The sequence below is a fragment of the Apodemus sylvaticus genome, chromosome 7 (assembly GCF_947179515.1).
Source record: "Apodemus sylvaticus chromosome 7, mApoSyl1.1, whole genome shotgun sequence".
Taxonomy (NCBI): Eukaryota; Metazoa; Chordata; class Mammalia; order Rodentia; family Muridae; genus Apodemus; species Apodemus sylvaticus.
Window position 1 is genome coordinate 70,347,105 of NC_067478.1, and position 22,770 is coordinate 70,369,874.

Consider the following 22,770-nt stretch of genomic DNA (forward strand, 5'->3'; position numbering starts at 1 on the left):
TTTCATACAACTGGTGGATTCCCCTTCCGAGCTCGCGCTACAGGTGCTCCCACCCGCGTTGCTGCAGCAAGAGCCCAGCTCCCCTCTTCTGTAAAACAGGACTTTACTTCCTAGCAGCTCTGCTTCCACTTCTCTATCTCTGGTCCTCACGCCCTGTACACGCCACACCATGGGATGCCAGTTTACTCATCTTTCCTTAGGAGACTCACCCTTCAAGTCAAATGCCACCGCCTCTCCCTGTAGGCAGACTTCTGACTTCTTCTAAACTCTGAGATGACACACCGTTACCTGTCAGTTATGTGTGTCAAGCTCCCAACTCTGCCCAGTCCTGTAAATACTAAATTCTTTAGAGAGTGGCTGGCATGTGGAGTTGTCATGGAGCCCATAGTTCTTCCATGGTTCTGCTGCCCACTGGGCATGTAACCGTAGACAAATGAGTGTGTGTGTACCTCGTGTCATCTTCCTTATTAGAACCTAAGGTCCCAGAGGCTAGATGCGCATCTGAAAATAATAGGTAACCATTTCTGTAATCAGTTGCTGACTAGCATAGGCCTTTTATTTTTACTTTATGTATGAGTGCTCTGTTACCTATCACATAGGTATACTATATACATGAGTGCATGTATACCTGTATGCCAGAAGAGGGCATCAAATCCCTTTATAGATGGTTGTGAGCCGCCATGTTGGTGCTGGGAATTAAACTGAGGACCTGTGGAAGAGCAGGCAGTGCCCTTAACCACTGAGCCATCTCTCCAACCCCAACTAGCATAGTTTGTTATCTGTAGCACATTATAGATAGTTGATGCTTTGTAGTGTACAATTATTACCAGTCTCCCAAACCTTCTCTAAGCATTAACTGTGTATTCTACAAACTTTGCATTGAGCCAGGTTTGATGGCTCTTGGCTATAATCCCAAAGTTCAGAAGGCTGAGGCGGACTCACCTCAAGTTTCAGATCCTGCCTCCCCTACAAAATGAGGTCTTGTCTCAAAACATAAAAATAAAAAAAAATAAAAAACACCTCAATTAAAAATCTTCAAAGTTTTCTTTTTCTTTTTACTTTCTGTGTTTTGTTAACACAGCCTCCTCTTCTGTATGCATTGTTCTGACTTGACACAGATTGCATAAATACAGAGTCTATAAGTGGGGCTGGCATATGAAGAGACTGTGGATGGAGTTCACAGTCCTATTTTGGTTCTGCCATTCACTCTCTTTGTCTGTTGATAAGTTACGTCTGCTCTCCGGAATTTATTTTGCCACCATCAGTTCTGGGGTGTGTGCTTCTTTAACTCACCACAAGGTTGTTGGGAGGATAAATGAAATTAGAGATGTGGAAATGTTTTGCTGGCTATAAATCACCCAGAAAATGTCATCTGCTTGTTGTTTGATGGGAGCACACCTTTTGCTGCTTGGCCACCCCCTACCCATCTGTGCCTCTCTTCTGGTGAAAAAAGGAAGGAGCATGTCCTGAGGGACAGGTTGATGAGAAGATAATCACGTTTCCAGAAGTACCCTTTGCGTTGTGCTGGATTTGAGGTAGGGTGTGAAGAGATGCCAACATCTGGAAGACTGCTATGAGGACAAAGACACCCGTAGAGAGCCAGTCTAGTCCCAGGGTTCAGTGGGTATGAGAAGTTGGCAGGTTTGGGAAATCTCTCAAGGCTCAGGCTGAGGAACCTTTGCGTGGGCTGCATTGAGGGAATGTGAAGGCTCCCATGACGGCGCTGAAATCTTTCAAATTGTTGGCATAACAGCCTCACTTCCAGGCAGAATGGAGACAATCTCTCTTGGATGCCCAACATCAAAAAACAAAACAAAACAAAACAACACCACCAACAAACCAAAACCTAAAACCGCGACGAGGACCACACTTCCGGTAGTGGCATCCTCTCTTCCGTCTTGGAGAAGCGTGAGCTTTGGGCGCCTCGCTTCCTGATTGGCTAGCCGATTGTCGTCAGCGGTCACGTGGAGACGGCTTTCCAGGACCTTAGCCAGGCATGGCTGAGGCGGGAAATGTGGCCTCTGGCCTCGGGCTTCCAGGAGAAGTCTCCCAGTGGCCTCTCAAGCGCTATGGTCGCTTCATGCTTTTGGACAATCCCGAGTCCCCGGGGCCTAGCTCCGAAGCTGAGGCAGCGCACTCGCCCACGTGGAAGGTGAGGCCTGAGGGCAGGAAGGACCGGACCGGCAGCTGCCGGATCCCCAGGGAAGGAGGGAAGACCCTGTCCAGCAGCCACATAGGGCCTGTCCTCGACCGACCCTCATACCTCTGCGAGGACCCGAGGGAATGACCCCTAACACAGGGATTTGTGTCTGAGTAGGAGTAGGAGGTATATAGTTGGAACTCATTTCATTTTCAAAATAATTATCCAAGGGTAAGACAAGCATTCGTATATTCAACAAATATTGATTGAACATAGGTTGCATGCTAGACACAGTTCAGTATGCTCTATTTAGCATAGAGCAAGGTCTAAGAGGTCTGTGCCCTCATTAATGGTTTTGTTTGCTTTCTTATGATACTGGGGATCTAAGTTCCCTATCCCTGAGCTGTGTCCTTGGACCCCATTGATCCTAGTTTCCTGGGGGCATAGTATTTACCGAGATAACGATGTAAATTATAGCACGGATAATTAAGTCATTCATAGCTAAATCTTCATGCAGTTTGGTAGTTAAGGAACTACACAGGACTAAAGTTGAGTTCTACGTATTTGTATTTTGGTACTAGGGATTGGACCAAGGCCTCCTTATGTGCTAAGCATGTGTTTTTACCACTGAGCAACACTGCCAGCCCCTGAAATCTACCACTGATGCTGAATTTCCATGTTCTTGGTTAAGCTACTTAGCTTTTCGGAACCTTATTTATTGTAAAAATAGAAATGCTGTCTTAATGTTATGTTTAAATAATTGTGGTAGAGACAAAACAGGTGCAAAAATAATGCTCTTACTTCATAGGACTTGTGTGCATGTCCACTGTGTTTTTAATGTGTTCTTGGATAGCCATGGGTAAGATAAAATAGAGGAACGAAGGTGTTAACATGTGAAAGGCGTCAAACCTGAGAAAACCGTAGCAGGTCTAATAGCGAGAGAAGCCAAAAGGTTGGTGCTTAGGGAACCCAGGGAGTAATGGTGAGTGGTGAGGATGTCTGGACTGGAAGCCGGGTATCTCGTAAATATTATTTTAGAAGCCCGTAGGGAAAGCCACAGGAAGGGTTTTAATCATTCTCTTCTTTGATAAATCACTCTGTCTTTGTAGATGGAATTAGAGGACAGTATCAGTAAGACAAAAGATAATGACACCTCGGGCCTGAGGGGAGGTGACTCTGGAGATGGGGCATGGGACATAGAATGTGGAAGGCAGAAATGAAAGGGCTTGGGGATTGACGGAGTGTGAAGTGAGGATGGAGCCATTCGCTTTCTGTCAGAAGCAGCTGAAGGGAGTGAGACGCACTGGAGGAAAAACAGATCAGAGACAGCAGATTTGCTCCTGTGGGGCTTAACATGCACGAGGAGAGGCTGGTTGTACTCAGCTGAGTGTACTGCTCCGGATTCAGCCGGTCTGGGCTAGAGGTGAGTCAGCATCAGGGAGGTGATGCAGTCATGAGGTTAGCGGAGATCCCAGGACCCAGCCCTGGAAGGTAGAGCAACAACTGAACGTCAGAAGTGCCAGAACCTGGCAGATTGACAAGGGCCAGAGAATGGCAAAATACCTCAGAGAATGAAGGTTTGCTACTGCTGGAGGGAGTTCTCTCAAGAGGGCCAGAGAATGCTTGCTTAAACTTTGTCAAGTGGTACCGTCAGGTATAGAAAAATAGTGACGGTGGCCATTGTACTTGGCTGTGTGAAGGTTATCCATGCTCATTAGGAAGAGGGGTTTGAGTGAGGGAAGGGTGTAGAAGCCAGACAGATGTGGATTGAAAAGTGACTGAGGTGCTATATAGAGCCACGCTGTGAGAGCCTCGGCTGAGAAAGCGGATAGAAACAGAGCGTTGTGAATTATTCATAACGTTCTGGAATAGTAGCGTAGAGGGTGCTCTAAAACTTGAAATCAATCTATTTAGGCCCATTTAAAAAATATTAAATACTTTGTTGTGCTCTTGTGGAACTCTGTATCCTAAATAAGATATAGGGCAAAAATGCAAAATGGAGTGAGGGGGAGCTAAATGCCGGCGTGATGGATCTATAATTGGATCTATAGAGAGCCAGGGATGTTAAAGGACATGCCGAACTTCCAAGACTGCTCCAGGAGGCGCCTTGGTAACTTCTCCTAACCACTCTTTAATCCTTTTTAATCCTTTTCTCTGAGTTGGGTGCAGCTGGCTCAGACTCAGGCAGGTAACTCTTACATTGCAGCCCTGAGCGTGGGCATTTTGGCCATTTGAACAAGTCGACGTTATTACAGTTTTTCCTTCTCTTTGCAAAGCTCTTCATGATTGCTTACAAAGAACAGCACTTTTTAGCAGCCTTCAAATGTTTGACATAGCACCATGGCCACAGTGGCAAGAGATGCGGTTGGCGTTTGCACAGCTTTTGAAAACTGGACATTTGTACCTTGCCTTGAATCTCTGCCCAGCCATCCTGCCTGCTGTGATCCGCTTCTACCTAGGTCTGTCATGTTTTCCTCTTAAATGAAAGAGAAATAAGATTCATCCTGTTTTATAGGCACTGTGACTATTGTATAATAGTAATAATAACACTGAATTCTCCAAGTCCCATGTGAATTTCTTTTAAAAAGCACTTGGTACCTACAATAAAACTATGTGTTAGGTGAAACACAGAACTTTATTATGATAAGGTCATTCTGGTAGATTTTTTTCCTCGTACGGAATGTTTCAAATTCAACTGTGGATAAACCCATTTTGATTTTTTAATCCCCCCACCTCCAGAAATTATGGAGAGACTCTGCTCTATTAGTTCTATAGGTGTAGATATTTTGCTCCAGAGAAGATGCTAATCACAGTGGCCACGAACTGACAGAACTGTCCATTTAAGAGAAAGATAAATAGCGCAAGACTTCTTAGACCGGAAGTCCCAGCTGAAAGGGACGGTCAAGTTAAGATCAACAGAGGTCCAACACACTGATTCTATTTATGTCTCTGAATTGTTATTACATGTTATACAATTTGGAAGCAAATAAACTTTTTTGTAACAGTGAACAATCAGAAATACCAAAACAAAACCTCAAGCTGTGACACTCAGGTTTTGGTGTCCGTTGTTGTCCTGTAGGAATTTTGTTAAAATGGAAATTCTTCCTCAGTCAGAATAGACTGTTGTGGGAAATGGATTCTGTCATCATAGAAAGCTCCCAGATGACACCAGTATTGGTTTAGGGACTATGCTTTGAGAGAAGGGGTTTGGGTGACCTTGAATGAAGTGAGTAGCTATGTAGTACAATTCATAAAATGGATTTATAGAGTTATGGCAAAGTTAGATTCAAAATGAATATGCAATTTTTTTATTAGTGAGGCTAATATTTCAGCCATGTGTGATCCTCTAAGTGGGTGAGCGAATGAAATGCAACTGGAACTTGATTTTAGTTCTTTGTATCTATTGGCTCAACCTATCTGACAGAAATTATCATAATAAAAGATTGGTCCACTTTATGTCTGTATATAATTTAGTCTGTTAATTTGAGAATTTTGAAAGGTGACGTTAATTGCAGGTTATTTTAAATTGAAGTTTTACCATGTTTTTCAGCTTTTAAATATTCCTCAGACATACCTTAATTGGTTGAACCTGAAAACTTTTTAGATTTGTAGGAGGACCATAAAATAATTACTGTACTTAGAAATTAAGAAATGGAATATGAAATGTGTGCTTGAGATGAACTTTGAAGTGGGTTCAATGAAGAGACACCTTGAGGCTGCTTTTCTTTTGTATTTCTAGAGCTTCCCCGCCATGCGAGACGTCCTTAGTGATGTCTGGCTGAATGCATGGCGGCGTAGCAACTCTTTTTTCTTTTTCTGATACAGGGTCTCACTGTGTGACTCTGATGGCCTGGAACTCGGTATATAGACCACCCTGGCCTTGAACTCACAGAGTTCTGCCTGTCTCTCTCAAGCACCAAGATCAAAGGCTCACACCACTTTGCCTGGCTCTCTATTTAGGGAGAGTTCTTTCAGCAGCCCTATGTAGGAAATACTGTATCCATTTTATGGGTGAATCAGCTGAACCTCAGAGATGTTCTAAGAATTTTCTGAGAATTTAAAGAGAAGTGAGGAGTAATTTGGACTCTAGTTTTCTGGTCTCTAGAGCGTGTGCTTTTAATTATGGTGCTGTTCGCGTTAGAAATGTTAGTATTTCCGCAGTTTTCAAATTAGCATACAAAATGAGAACGATTAAGATGATTTGTTCATGTCTTAAGGACAATTTAATTTTCAGTAAAATTTCAAGAAAATTATTTTAGAGAAATAGCAAAATAGTAGCTCTCCTTTGTATGCTGGATAATTTCTTAGTAGATCTCCATTGTTGTGAATTTTAACTGGTCGGGTCCAGGAAATTTTTGTGTTCCTATAAATATTCCAGTTCCCTCCCCCCCCCCCCATCTTAGGGTTTCTATTGCTGACAAGAGACACCGTGACCACAGCAACTCTTATAAAGGGAAACATTTCATTGGGCTGGCTTACAGTTGAGAGGTTTAGCTCATTATCATCGTGGCCAGAAGCATGGCCGCATGCAGGGTGTGCTTCTGGATCTGTAGGCAGCATGAAGAGACGGTGAGCCAATAGACTTGGCTTGAGTTTCTGAAACCTCAAAGCCCTACTCCTTTCAATAAGTCTACACCTCCTCATAGTGCCACTTCCCATGAACCTGTGGGGCCATTTTCACACACACACACACATGCACACACATACTCCCACATACACTCACACAGTTACTTGGAAATAGTCGCATCCTTTCAAGTCTGTTTTTAAACCATGTGAAGATTGGTAAAACATTTGATTTAAGACTATCCCCCACCCCCAGTTGCTTAGAGAAATTCTTAAGAGAATGTCACCTAGTGCTCCATAAATGAAATATCTTCCAATCTGGCTGCTGTCCTTCATTAAGTTGCTTTTCCTCAAGGTGTTTTATCACAGAAACAGGAAAAAAAACCTAAGATACTGCAATCAATCTGAGAAAGAACCAGAGTTCTGGGATCCTGAGAGGGGTGAACTGGACAGGGTGCACATGTGGAGTCTCCTAAGGGGTTTTCTGTAAGCCACTGTGTGATGCCTCACCTTACAATACACTAGGCAGAGCTTAAACCCACGTGGAAGATTGATGTATGCCAAGGTCATGTGTCCTCTTACCAAGTAGAAGGAAAAATGAATGTCACACACTTCTGAATCTGAAGACTTAAACCTTTGAGTTCTCGGTTGGAATTCAGAAGGCGTGTGATGACAGTGTGGGTGTTACATGTGCCCCTCAAAGATTGTTGTGCTAGAACCTAGTCTCTGCGGTACTGGAGGTGTAGTGCAGGCTAATTAGGCCATGCAGCCATCACACTCAGAAGAGATTAATGGTGGCCTCACTTGGTGGGTTATCTCATATAAATGAAAGGTCGTCACCCTGTGTAATTGGTGCCTTATATACTCACCTATGTTTATTTCCTTTCTGTGTTAGAATATGGCCAAGGAAGCCTCCAGACTTACTGAGCTACTTAATCTTAGACATTGAGCCTCCAAAACCAAGAGCTAAATGAGCCTGTTAATAAAGTCCCAGTCTAAGGAATTTCATTATGTCAACAGAAAATGGATTAATAGAAGTAATAAAATTAACTGTTGCTTAGTGTGTAAATACTGTATGTTCAATCCTGCCATGGGGCCTGGCGGATATCTCATAAAGGTTTACTGAATGTGAATGAAAGCCAAGCATTCTGCTGACATCTGACCTCATGCTGTCATTTAATCTTTGGAAATTCTATAAGCAGCACTTCTTAAGACTTTTCTACTCCAAACCCTCTATGCCTAAGTAGTGTTTATGCAACTTTGGAGGTATAAGTACATAAAATAGATATAGAAATCAAACCATGATAATAAATCATAAATCAGTGATGAGCATCCTGTTTGATAGCAATATGTAGCACAGGGTGGCAGAAGTATGTTTAAGACCATTTCAAAACTTACTGGAAATTCTATTCTAATCCCAAGACAAAATTCATTAGTGAACTTTTCTTAACAGTTCTTATGAAACCCAAGCCAGCAACTCAAACATCAATTTTTAAAGATCTATCTGTTATTTTATGTACATGTGTGTGTTCACGTGTATACATGTGTACCATGTGAATGCAGAACCCACAGAGGCCAATAGGGCATCAGATCCCCTGGAACTAGAGTTATAGATGGTCACTAGATGTTGTGTGGGTTCTGGGAACCGAACGGGGGTCCTCTGTAAGACCAGCCAGCACTCTTAATGCTGCACCACCTCTCCAGCCCGCAAACAACAATTAACTTTTGAATTTAATTTAAGTTACATGTATGTGAGTCATATGTGGCTGTGTGCATGTAAGTGCAGGGGCCCATGGAGGCCAGATGTCAGAGGCATTGGTTCTCTCTGGAGCGGATGTCATAGGCAGTTGTGAACTGTCTGATATGGGTGTTGGGAGCCAAACTTTCAGGCACGCTCAACGACTGAGCCATCTTTGACCCCTCAGGCAGCAATTTTATTTTTCTTTTTTGACACAGGCTCTTCGTTTTGTTGCCATGATAGGATACAAGGACCAAGGTAACTTATAAAAGAAAGCATTTAATTGGGGCCTTGCTTACAGTTTCAGAGGGTCAGCATATGGTCATCATGCCGGAAACATGGCGGCAGGCAGGCAAATATGGCACTGGAGGGGTAGGTGGGAGCATACATCTGATCCATAAAACAGGCACAAAGAGCATGAGACCGGGTCTGTATGGGCTTTTGAAACCTCAGAGCCCACCCAGGGCCACGCCCCCTCCCACGAGGCCACACCTCTGAAGCCTTCCTAAACAGCCTATCGACTGGGACTAGATATTCAAATATGAGCCATTCTCATTCAGAGCACCCCACAGTCGCTCTGAAGTCCTAGTTGGTCTGGAAACTTGCCATGTAGACCAGGCTGGCCTTGAACTCCCAAGGATGCACCTGCCTCTGCCTTCCAGTCAAACAAATTAATATAATCTAGAGGTACACTGATTTGATATTTACAGTTTGAGGACTGCCAGCAAAAATAAAATACTAAAATTAATTATTTCCCACTTCTAAATTGTGATATTTCTATAAGAACAGGAGACTTTATGTGTATAGTAAATACACTGCAATTCATTATGTACAGTATTCTCAAATCCTAGCCAGGGTGTTTCAAGCGGTATTCACTGGTGTGTGGTCTAAGGACATGCAGAAGGCAAAGTGTACATGGTGTGCATACATGTAATAAGGTTGCAGTGAAGTTCCATCATACAACATGAGGACGTGCTGCCAGAACTTCAGAGTCACCAAGTTATTGATGTGCAGAAACATTTTACTGTTGGTGGATTTTTCACAACCTCAATACTCAGCTATGGGACCATGACCCACAGTTTAACAAGCTATGCATACATTCATGAGGTGGTTAGTAGTGTCTCTATTCTATCGTCAAAAAAATGAATTGTTCTTCTAAGTGATAGGCTGAGATTTGATTCTACGTATGCGTGACTCCAGTAATGTCTTTTATACAGTGGTAGTTGTTGGTGATATCCACATATGCTATGATTTCACATGGGCCGTGTTAGGTGGCATGTGCCTGGCTTGTGACTGGTTTAGGGCAGTGCCAGTGCATGACTGGTCTTACTGTTTCCTTTGGCACACTTGTTGGTGCTGTAGGAAGGGTCAAGCAGTGTAAGATGGAGGGAGTGGTAGAACAGAATGGACCGGTGGCAGTGAGTGAGAAACACACCTTGGAGTTTTAGAGGAGTGTCGGTGCCTGCAGTGTGCTCCAGCCCAAACTGCCTGACACAGACATGTTTCACACTTATGGTGTTACCTAATTGGATCTTATGTTACACACATTATATATTGCCTCGGATTTTGAAAAAGAACCTTGTAAGTGATGTTCTAACAGTTTTTTTTCTTATGACAGAATCATTACTTGTTCCCAAAACTGTAGTTTATAAATACATATTTCTACCTTGAGGTCAGACTCCGTTCGCTTTCTTCAGAAACAAAGCTTAATATTGTTCAGCAGTTTCCATGGAGGCCATGCCTTGTTTGAACATGATTTAAGGTGGAATGACTTAAGGTGGAATTTATATGCACAGATATAGTGAAGAGGAGTATTATAGCTTAGTGGTTAAGGAGTCTTGGGACATTACAGTTTAGAGTGAGGCCCAGAAATGCTAAAATCTCATCAACTTTTAGGAATTTTTTTCCTACCCTCCGTGTCCAGACCCTGTAAGGCTCAGTTAGAGATGGCTAAGGCTGCAACACTGAGAGGATCAGCCAGCTGAGCCCAGCTGCCTGCTTACGTGGAACCCAGGGGACTTCTCAGTTCCCAGTGACAGCCACGACTTGCTAAAACCTTTAACTCCATGTAGAAATACACTTAGGATATTGAAACTGTTAGGTGCTTCCCTAGCTGTGGGAATGGATGGAAGATATGTGTACTGGCTGGTTTTAAGTGTCAACCTGACACAAGCTGGAGTTATCACAGAGAAAGGAACCTCCCTTGAGGAAATGCCTCCATGAGATCCAGCTGTGGGGCATTTTCTCAATTAGCAATCAAGAGGGGAGGGCCCCTTGTGGGTGGTGCCATCCCTGGGCTGGTAGTCTTGGGTTCTATAAGAGAGCAAGCTGAGCAAGCCAGGGGAAGCAAGCCAGTAAGAGACATCCCTCCATGACCTCTGTATCAGCTCCTGCTTCCTGACCTGCTTGAGTTCCAGTCCTGACCTCCTTTGGTGATCAACAGCAATGTGGAAGTGTAAGCTGAATAAACCCTTTCTTCCCCAACTTGCTTCCTGGCCAGGATGCTTGTGCAGGAATAGAAACCCTGACTAAGGCAACATGAAGGAATGTGAGAGTTACCAAGACCTTAGTGTGCCGTGGGAAGGACCACTTTGTAGTCTAATTGGTGTGTTGGCGTTTGTTACATTATTTGAAATAGAGTCTTATTACATAATAGAAGCTGGCCTCTAAATCCTGATCCTCCTGCCTCAGCTTCCCAAATGTTGTGATTACATTTGCATGTAATCCTATACCTGATTTTTTTAACCCTATATTAATCTGTGCAAGATTTTCTTATATGTGTTTGTGGTTTGTGTTCATATGTTTGTATGTTTCCATGAGGGATCAAGGAAGACTCATACCCTTTGTACTAAGGCAGGCTCTCTAGCTGTGTCTGGCTAACCAGCTTGCTTTGGTGATTCCTGTCTCCCGATCTGTTGCTCTGGGATTATAGGTGCATTACCATGCATACTCAAGTGTGGGTTCCGGGGCTCTGAGCTCTAGGTTTTATGCTTGCCCAGCAGTCACCTTGCTGTCTGTCATCCAGTTCAATCTGAGGAAATTCCAAGGTTTTTCTTCTTGTTATTGTTGTTGTTAGGGTCATATAGCCCAGATTAGCCTCAAACCTACTATTTAGCCAAAGACAACTTTATTTGCTGATTCGCTAGCCTCTTGAGTGGATATATTCTAAGTTAACCCCAAAAACCAGGTATAGAAGCTTGGTTACGTTCATGACCAGTAATCTTATTCTTAGGAGTATGTGGCAAAAGATGCAGAATTATGTCTAATGCCATGGTATGCTTTATTTATTTTGTGAGCTTGAAAAAAATTACCCTATATCTGTCATTACTTTGGGGGGGTACATGGGGAAGGTCTTGGGGTTACTGTTCTTATGATTGTGGGTTTTTTTTTTTAATTGGGTTTTTGGTTTTTTGGTTTTTTTTTTTTTTTTTTTTTTTTGGTTTTTTTCAAGACAGGGTTTCTCTGTGTAGCCCTGGCTGTCCTGGAACTCACTCTGTAGACCAGGCTGGCCTGGAACTCAGAAATCTGCCTGCCTCTGCCTCCCAAGTGCTGGGATTAAAGGCATGTGCCATCACTGCCTTTTTTTTTTAATTGTTAAAATTGTATTTCTGTAAAATAAAAAGCCAAATTGTATAGTTTATAGTTTGTGGCAGGACCATGTTCTTTAGCCTGCTATACTCTAGAAATCTGTAGAAATGATTAGGAGACCCTTTAGCTGCCAGCAGCCAGTGGGAGGCAGTTGGAGTCTCCTCAGCACATTTGCACGGGGTTTGTATTTTATAATGTATAAGTCTGCAGCTTGGACCAACATACAAAGCTGTGACATTTTTGAGTGATCTTAAAAGCAGAAAACAAAACCCTTAATCAGGAACATAATTTAATTCATCACAAATCTGAAGGTAATTTATTTCATCCTTCAGGTAGATATAATTTAGAATAATTACATTTGAAATTTAAAAAATATTTTTTGTATAATTTTTTACTTTTTCTACTTTATTTTATATTTCTCTTGTGAAGATTGCATCAATGTATGCGTTAAACTATAAGAAGAGCCTGTGTTAATCAGTGTGTAAGTTGTTCTTTGATTATGGAACATACAGGAGCTTGTGATGGATGGGCAGACTCAATTCTCAACATTTGGTTTAATATTAAAGAAGTAATCCTTGTTCTCGAAACACCTTACAGTATTTTTTGTTACGATTGACCATTGAACAAAAATTTTCTTTGACCTTTCCATATTGTGTTAACTTCGACATTCTAGTAAAATGCTAATTATTAGTCATTAAAGGTATTTCCAAAGAGTCAGAAATAAGCAGCCTAACCCCTATTTAGATTATATTAAGTGTTATGACATTGAAATTTCTCTGTAAAATCTGGGTATTAAAATTCTAAACATAATACCATTGACCTTTATAATAAGATGAGTGCCTTCCTTAACCTTGACTCCACTTAGGTATCAAAGAACATGAAAACCTCTTTTAAGTCTTGTGTGTGCTGTGCATGTGCGCGCGTGTTTGCCTGGAGGAAGCCAGAGGTCGATGTCCATTGTCTTAACTCAGTACTCTCTTTTTGAGACAGTTTCTTACTGAACCTGCAGTCTGTGGATCTGACAAGGCTGGCTAGCCTGTGGACATCAGGAGTTCATCTTCCTTTACCTCCTCCCAAGCAGTGCTGGGATCATGGGTGTGTCACTGTACTGGACTTCATCTGGGATCAAACCCAGATACTTACATTTGCATAGTAGGCATTTCACAGCCTGAGCCACCTCTCTATCACCCTTGTAATTTTTTTATTCTGAGTAAAATTTAAGTAGAATCACAGGTAGAAAAAATAGAATGGCCAATAATATGGCCAATAATATGATCCCATCCTTAGGACCTCCTAAAGACTGTACCGGAAGAATTTCAGACCTGAGAAGCAAGTACTGCAAAGTAGCAGGACACAAGATTGACATTGAGAAAACCAGTAGCCTTTCTGTGCTCCACAAAAAACTGCTGAGAAAGAAATCAGGGGCATGCTCTCACTCACAGTTGCCCCAAGAAATGGTAAAATTTCTGAACCTAGTTTTGAAGGTGAAAAACTTCTTTAATAAAAATTATAAAAAGAAAATCTAAAAGACAAAAGATGGAATAGCAGAATCAGTATAGTAAAAATGCTGTATTGTTGAAGGTGTTCTGCACATTCGGTGTAATCACCATCATAATACCGAAATTATTCTTCACAGAACTTAAAAAAATAAATAAAATTCATCGTGAAGCACAAAGATGCTGAATAAAATCTTGAGCAGCAGGACATCCGGTGCAGCTTCCTCTGATCGTCTGCGCTCTCTTGCTGGGACTGGTAGTAGTATCTAGAGGTTGATCAAATTCAGGCTGAGTTCACGGAGACAAGCATAGAGTTTCCTCTGCTAGGAGGATGTCATGCCTCGTTTCCTTTTTCTCTTGTTGCTCTTGAGCCGTGATGCCTACATACATAAATTAGGATATGTACAATTTTGACATAGTAATTTTATTGCTCTAATTTTAGGTTTTGAACTACCCTGCACCCCACTCCATCGCATCATTGCCTTTAACCATGCGGCCATATTACACGACGCAGGTGGAGGCCAGGCTTGCTCTTCCTCTTAATTTGTCACTTTGAAAAAAATGGGTTCCCCAGAATCCTCAAGCACCAAATTGTTTCTGTGTTTAGCCAGGAGCTTTGAAGACCTTTCTGTGTGCCTAGAGCTTAGGGTTTCAGTGGGATGTGACCAGTTATTGCTTTCTTGTTTTCTGACACCTGTTGATACCTGGAACTTAGGTTCCTTTCCGTCTTCATCCAGTCTCACGTCTCTCTGGGACATTTCTTTGTTTAGTGGGTACCTTCCCTTGCTCTGTTCTCCACTCGTCACCAACACTGCTCTCCTGATCCTGACTCTCTGTCCCTGTGTCTTACACTGTCAGGAGTGATCTCTTCCTCCTGTAGTTCCCCCTGCCACTCTAAGCTTTCTCCTTTTGACCATTTATTTGGCCTCATAGTATTCAGTTGCCTGTTGAATGTTTATTTTCATAAAACTGTTTTAGCTCCAAGACTCTACTTGAAGAGTATTAATTACTAGTAATTATTTTCTTCAGGCTGCCAGTCTCCTTGAACAGTTTTGCTCCTCCAGGTTGTCCTTACTCTGATTTTTCTCCCCACCCTCCATATATTAATTGTAAAGAAATAATGAGTGTCTTAGTGCTTCCATTGTTGTGAAGTGACACCATGACCAAGACAACTCTTATAAAGGACAGCATTTAATTGGGGCTGGCTTATAGGTTCTGAAATTCAGTCTATTGTCATCGTGGTGGGAAGCATGGCAGCATCCAGGCAGGCATGGTACAGGCAGAGCTGAGAGTTCTTTTTTTTTTTCCTTTTTTTTTTTATTCGATATATTTTTTATTTGCATTTCAAATGATTTCCCCTTTCCTAGCCCCCCCCCACTCCCTGAAAGTCCCGTAAGCCCCCTTCTCTCCCCCTGTCCTCCCACCCACCCCTTCCCACTTCCCCGTTCTGGTTTTGCCGAATACTGCTTCACTGAGTCTTTCCAGAACAAGGGGCCACTCTTCCTTTCTTCTTGTACCTCATTTGATGTGTAAATTATGTTTTGGGTATTCCAGGTTTCTAGGTTAATATCCACTTATTAGTGAGTGCATACCATGATTCACCTTTTGAGTCTGGGTTACCTCACTTAGTATGATGTTCTTTAGCTCCATCCATTTGCCTAAGAATTTCATGAATTCATTGTTTCTAATGGCTGAATAGTACTCCATTGTGTAGATATACCACATTTTTTTGCATCCACTCTTCTGTTGAGGGATACCTGGGTTCTTTCCAGCATCTGGCAATTATAGATAGGGCTGCTATGAACATAGTAGAGCATGTATCCTTATTACATGGTGGGGAATCCTCTGGGTATATGCCCAGGAGTGGTATAGCAGGATCTTCTGGAAGTGAGGTGCCCAGTTTTTGGAGGAACCGCCAGACTGATTTCCAGAGTGGTTGTACCAATTTGCAACCCCACCAGCAGTGGAGGAGTGTTCCTCTTTCTCCACACCCTCTCCAACACCTGCTATCTCCTGAATTTTTAATCTTAGCCATTCTGACTGGTGTAAGGTGAAATCTCAGGGTTGTTTTGATTTGCATTTCCCTAATGACTAATGAAGTTGAGCATTTTTTAAGATGCTTCTCCGCCATCCGAAGTTCTTCAGGTGAGAATTCTTTGTTTAACTCTGTACCCCATTTTTTAATAGGGTTGATTGGTTTTCTGGAGTCTAACTTCTTGAGAGCTGAGAGTTCTACATCTGGTTCTGAAGGCAAACAGAAGACTGGCTCCCAGGCAGCCAGAAGGGTCTCAATGCCCAACCCCACAGTGACACACTCCCTCCAAGGCCACACCTACTCTAACAAAGCCATGACTACTCCACCTAGGCACAGCTCCTGATAGTGCCACTCCCTGGGCCAAGCATATTCAAACCACCCCAGTGGATTTACTCCTCCTGCAGAGGAGTGGGGAATACTCTGTGGAGCCTGGAGAGGAGAGTGAACTTGAGAGCACACTGATGTCTGCTGCTTGTTGTTTAGGACTAGGATTACCCAGGCACTGCAACATTGTCCTTCCCCAGGATTCCATGCAGAGTCTCACAGCTGCCCTCCTTGGGGGGAAACCATTTTGCCTGCTCCTTTATCTGGCCCACGAGGGAGGCCTCAGCCCACTCATTAGAACCACTTGAATGCTGATCTTAACCATGCTCCAGGAAGGTAATTGGTATTTGGATTGTGCTTGGAAAGAGGAAACCACAGGACAGAGTCTAGCAACCATTATTTCCCTGAACCCCTTAGTAGTTCTTAAATTCGACATTTTAAAACTATATGAAAGGTGCTGGAGAGATGGCTCAGCGGTTAAGAGTACTGACTGCTCTTCTGAAGGTCCTGAGTTCAAATCCCAGCAACTGCATGGTGGCTCACAACTATCCGTAATAGATCTGATGCCCTCTTCTGGAGTGTCTGAAGACAGCTACAGGGTACTTACATTTAATAAATAAAATAACTCTTAAAAAAAAAAAAACTACATGAACTTACTATACAGAGTCTATCCTAGTGGGATCATAGCACTTGGGAAGCTGGGTAATAGGGTTGCTGTGGATTGAGGCCAGCGTGGCACCCTCTTCTGACACCTGGCTAACTCTCATGCACTCAGCTGTTTGCTCAAGCCACGCCTTCTCAGGGAGGCTCCTGCTCTCCCCTCTCTATTCATACTGGTGTGTGTGTGTGTGTGTGTGTGTGTGTGTGTGTGTGTGTGTGTACACCCTGGAGCTGGAGTCACAGGTGATTGTGAGCCTCCTGCTGTGGTGGTTTCTGGAATCCTCTTGAACCTCCTTTCAGTGTCTATCATAGCAACATTCATGTCTTTTCTTCTCCTCGTCTGCTCTATTCCTCTTATGGGCTAGACAATTACTTGCTGTGTTCAGTATTGTACCTAGAATATTTGACACCCAGAATGGATAATTTTTGACACTTTCCCCCAAGGAATGAAATTATTTTAAGGAATAATTATGATATTAATTGAATATTCATTTATTAAGCCAGCTGAAGGGTTTTTTTGTTGTTGTTGTTGTTGTTATAACCATGCTAGTTAAATGCATAGAACGGACACATAGCAAAATAAAGTGGTAAAGAGCTTACAACCACGTAGGCAGTGTGCTCTGTGGTTGTCAACTGTTTGAACTGCAATCCCTGGCTACAGACTGATATAGTTTACATAATATTTGCTTGTTAGTACATAGAATTGTTCTTTAATAAAACTATGTCTATAAAAGATACAATTTAAGGAACTACTCATGCAAACCAGTTTTTTTCTCTAGTTTTAAAACATTTAGTAAACTTTAAAAATTGTGTATGTTTGTGTGTGTGTATGTTTGTGTATGTATATGTTTTAAGTGTGTGCATGTGTATATATGTATGTATGTTTGTGTGTGTATATGTTTGTGTGTGTGTGTGTTTGTGTGTGTATATGTTTGTGTGTGTGTGTGTGTGTGTGTGTGTGTGTGTGTGTATGTATATGCATGCACATCCATGGTGTGTATGTAGTGGTCAGAGGACAATTTTGTGGAATCCATCCACTTTTGATCTGGGCCCCAAGCTTTTGTGGCAGGTTCCTTTAACCCTGGAGCCATCTTGGTGGTCCCATAATTAGTGGTTTTAAGACAATTTATTTCTCTAGCCATGGTGACTCATATCTGTAATCTTAATGTTTGGAAGGGCTGAGGGGCAGGAAGATTGCTATGGGTTTGAGACCAGCCGGTCTACAAAATGAGATAAGTTTATTTCAGTGTTAGAGATTTTATTCAAATTTATTAAAATATTTTGAGCATGGATTTCAGATTTACGTTTAACCAAACAAAGATGTTCCATCTTAACACTTATGTTTCATTTCACTGATTTGAATTTTAAATACCAAAGTCTCCCCTAAAATGAGAATTTGGCAATCACTGTGCTGTCTTTGTGCACTGTGAGACCTCTCACATGCGGAAGTGAGTAGTGAGTACCCCAGGGCCGGAGAGGGAGCAGCATGGGTCGAAAGGAAACTGGAAAGAGCTTCATGGCAAGTAGCCTTGGTGGAACAGCAGTTTAACTATACTTTGAAACAAGTATGTGTGGCCAGGTCTATGAGTGAGGGACCAGCTATCACTGAGAACCTCCAGACAAACCTGAATATAGAGAACAGTTTACGGATAAATAATAAAAAATCTGATACTTGATGCTTATATGCGTACTATTTAAGCTTTTGTCTTAGTTACTTCTCCATGACTGATAAAACACCACGACCAAGGCAGCTTTTATAAGACAGGGTTTGTTTGGGCTTATGGCTCCTGAAGGCTTACGTTTATAACCGTGGGGACATCGTGGCAGCAAATGACAGGTGTGGTGGCTGGAAGCCGAGAGCACATGTCGTGAGCTGTAAGCACAAAATGAAGGATCAAATTGGAAGTAGGCAGGGCTTTTTACATCTCAAAGCCTGCTTCTTGTGGGTTACTTCTCCCCACAATGCTGGAACTCCTAAAGCTCCTCACACAGCACCAGCAAGTGGGGACCAGATCTTCCCTACACTCTGGGACATCTCTCGTTCAGACCACCACAGGTCAGTAATTACTGCAGCAATGGTACTTGACCCTTGAAGTTCTTAGGTGCGATTATATGAAGATTCTCTGGGAAAGACTGGGAAAAATTTGTAGACTAACTACAAACTCAGAAAACATATGTAAAAGTTTGATATATTGTGCATATGTAACATAAACATAGATAATGGGCAATTTCATCATTTGCCATCATAAAATATATGAAACCTATAATAAAACATTACAAAAGTAGGGGTTAGAGAGGTGGCTCAGCAGTTAAGAGCACATAGTATTTATGCAAGAGACCTGAATTCAGTTCAGAGCAGCTACACCAGGCTGCAAACCAGCCTGGAACTACAGCTGCAGAGGGTCTGGCTGCTGTGGGCGTGCACACACATATGGCGCATGCACACACATTCATACTCGTGCATGAGAGTATAACTTTTTTTTAAAAAGATTTATTTATTTATTATATGTAAGTACACTGTAGCTGTCTTTACACACACCAGAAGAGGGTGTCAGATCTTGTTACAGATGGTTGTGAGCCACCATGTGGTTGCTGGGATTTGAACTCAGGACCTTCAGAAGAGCAGTCGGTGCTCTTAACCACTGAGCCATCTCTCCAGCCCCCGAGAGTATAACTTTTTATAAAGTTAAAAATCCTTAGTTAAAGCAAAAGCAGAGAATACACAACACCTTCCACGGTGAGAACTGTAAACACGGAGCATGAAACCCCAACAGTCTACAGTGAACTGCACTGTGCCCTGACTGCTGGGGCTCCACAGCCCCCTCCCGATGCTTGTGCAGTGAACCCAGACACCACGGGCTACACTTTAAACAGTGCAGTGCTGATCGGTCTCCCTGTGAGCAGTCCATCTGTCAGGAAATCTCCTAGCACAGTAAAAGTGATGTGTCAGTTCCCACACGTTTTCATACAAGAAATACGATTTTCTCAGTAAAACATGATCTCTCACCTTGTCCTATATAAACCTCATGTGTGGGTCACAAAATCCATGTTATCCAACCATTTGTGTCACGGACAAGGCTTCTGGTCAGCATAGGCTGGCAGAAGTTAAGTTTGAAGGACTTAGAGTCACAAGCAGTTTAATCAGCAGCTGAGACCAGGACTAGCACTGAGCAGCTTCCTACCAGCTACCAGCACAGCTTCTTCACCTCTCCTGAAACAGTAGCTGCTCCTGGCAGGGCCACATCCAGCTTGGCTCTATATGTAGAGCAAGAAGCGGTGGCCTCCCATTGGCTGAGCCTGTGTACAGAGACAAGCAGGCCATGGGGAATGGTAAAGTGGCTCAGTGTGGGCAGCAGACATGCCTTCATCAATGGGAAGAATATCAAGGAAGGTGCATCTGTCATCAGTGCCATGAAGAGTGACCCAGGAGAACCTTTACAGCACAGGAGATGGACGGGCTGGAGTTTGATATCGCTGAGGAAGAGAAAGGGGTAGAAGCAGCAAAGGAGGCAGGCCCCAGCTCATGACTCTAAACTTGCACCAACCATGACAGATGCTGATATTGTCCATCCATGCTGTGGGGTCTTCTACATAGTTGCTAGCAGGATTATCAGCTGTGGAGAAAGATAAAAGACTCAGAGCATTTTCAAGGTCAGGCCAACAACTTCACCCTTCTTAGGTGAAACCCCCCACCTTGCTGGTTCTCAAACCCCTGGAGTATCAGTCACAGTATTGCAAGCCCCTTGGGCAGGTAAGTGAGGGAGACTACTGACAAGTACAGTACAGGGTATGGTATGGTAGCTGTGAGAGCAGGTGCTCTCCAGGGGCATTCCTTACCAAAAAGGGACAGGCCCAAGGGACAGCAGTGAGGAGGATAAAGAACATGCAGGCAAAAGACACCTCTGACTTCCCTCCCCGCAGAGGCTAACAGCATTTAGGACTTAGACCAACAAAAGATGCATTTTATCACTAGCATGGGTAAAAAGGCATGTAGGTTACTCAGTCTGGGTGTTTATCAGTTCCTTTAGACCAAGTCTTCCTTCCCTGGGAAGGAAACACCTGGGATGGGCTGCTCCCCTCCCCACCCTAGCACGTCTCCAGCTCCACTCTTCACTTACCTGTTGGTCCCCTTGCTGCACAGGCTGCGCCACACAGCTTGGTGAGGGCCAGAGCTTTGCTTTGCTCAGTGATGTTCCCCATCTTGAATAATGCTTGGTATCTAGTGGGTTTACATCAATAGTCGTTGAATGAACAGGTGAACGAATGAAGCTTAAGGTCAGGGGCTTTCCTGTTTTTTTTCTTTTTCTGTTGGGTCTGTGTGTGGTAGGTACCATGCTGTTGTTAAATGCTTGGATGGGGCCCAGAGAGATGGCTCTGCAGTTAAGAGTACCTAAAGCTCTTGCAGAGGACCCAGGTCTGGTTCCCAGCATTCACATGGTGGCTCACAACCACCTGCAACTCTAGCTTCAGGGGATCCGACACCCTCTTCTGACCACCATGGGGTCATGTGCAGACGTGTACACTCATGTCTACATACATACACATAAATATTTAATTTTTTAAATGCTTAATAGATATTCTCTGTGCTTTAGGCTATTACATATCTATGTGAATTTTAGAATTAGTGGGATTTCTACAAAATTAGGAATCAATATTTTAAATTTTTATTAGTTATTGTATGTTGTGTGTACATACGTGTGTGTGTGTGTGTGTGTGTGTGTGACAGTGCTGTTGTGTGCGTGCCCTACCACATAAATAGAGGTCAGAGGACAATTGTGGGGAGGAGTCAGTTCCCTCTTTCCATCTTCACGTGGGTTCTGGGACCAACTCGGGCTCTCAGGCTCGCACTTCCACTTGCTGAGCCATTTCGTAAGCTCCGGATTGTGATTTGGAATGGCTAGGTCAATCTGAGAAGACCGGTCCTAGTGTCCTGTTGTGGCTGTAACAAACTACCACAAGTTTAGTGGCCTAACCCAGCATACTATAGCTTATAGTTCTGCAGGTCAGAAATGCAAAGTGATATTTACAGAGCTAACTTAAAGTGCTGAAGACTGAAGGGACCCGCACTGTGCCAGTGCTCTGTACCTGGCCTCCACCTCCACACCAGCAGCCACAGCTCTTTCTCTGGCTGGCGCCCTCCTTCCCCTAATGACACGCATGATTACACTGGGCCCACTTGGATAATCCCCGATAATCTCCCTATCTCAAGGTACTTAATCACATTAGCAAAGTCCCAGTTGGTGTGTAAGATAGCGTTCACAGGTTCTAGGCATTAGGACATGGACACCGTTAGCTATTAACTGCCTGACAGCATTCTAATAATACTAAATCTTCCTGACGCTGAGCAAAGCTCTCTCCATGTATTTATGATTTAAGTTTATCTCAACTTGTAATGTGACATTCTTTCACATATTTCGTATTTATTCTTAAGTAGTTTATACTTTTGATGATGTTATAAATTTCGGTGCTCTTAAAACCAAGTTTCAGTTTCTTACTAGTCTATCAATTACTTTCCTTCTTTCTGTGACCAAATGACAAGAACCAATTCAAGAGATAGAGGGTTTGTTGTGGCTATATCTCAAGAGCTACAGCTCCTTGTGGCAGGGAGAGCATGCCGGTCAGTTGTGTCCACAGTGAGGAACCAAAGAACAGACAGAAATGGGTGTGGGCTCTTAGACCTCAGGCCTGTCCCCAGGGACCTGCTCCTTCCAGCACTACCAGTTGGAGACCAGATATTCAAATATTGTGTCTATGGGAGACAGCTTACATCCAAACCACAGCACCTGGTGTATGTAAACACTGATTTGTTTTCATGTTACCTTGTAAACGCAGCTGTTCAAAATTCACTTATTCTAGTAAAATTGGATTGTCTGCATAGACCATCATTGTCTATGATTAGATGTGGTTTTAATTCTTCCTTTACATCCAAGTGCTTTTTGTTCCTTGTCTTTTCAGAGTAGTTGCAGCTTCTCAGTAAAGAACATTGGCTAATGCCAAAGAGGGGACTTCTTGTCATGTGTCTTGGGAGATGCTTGCCACCAGGGAGTGCCATATCAGCTGTCAGTTTCACACAGACGCCTGTCATCTGCTGGGTTCCGTCTAGTTCTTGGCTTTCTGAGTTTTAAAGTCAGAAACAGGAGCTGGGGTTTGTTCTGTGCTTTTCTGATGCCTTGCTCATTGACCACACAGTTCTTTGGCACACAGCATGTTAGCTTGGTGTATGATT

At 43.0% G+C, this 22,770-nt stretch overlaps 1 protein-coding gene across 3 annotated transcripts in view; it reads left to right on the forward strand.

The window, feature by feature from the left end:
- Nucleotides 1-1,996: 1,996 nt before the first annotated feature.
- The window catches only part of Rec114 (REC114 meiotic recombination protein), a 92,788-nt gene continuing 72,014 nt past the window's right edge, over nt 1,997-22,770 (forward strand). For all 3 annotated transcript variants that reach the window (XM_052188178.1, XM_052188177.1, XM_052188180.1), the window contains exon 1: nt 1,997-2,152. In XM_052188178.1, the coding sequence (XP_052044138.1) occupies nt 1,997-2,152 (156 nt within the window). The remainder of the gene's footprint in view (nt 2,153-22,770) is intronic.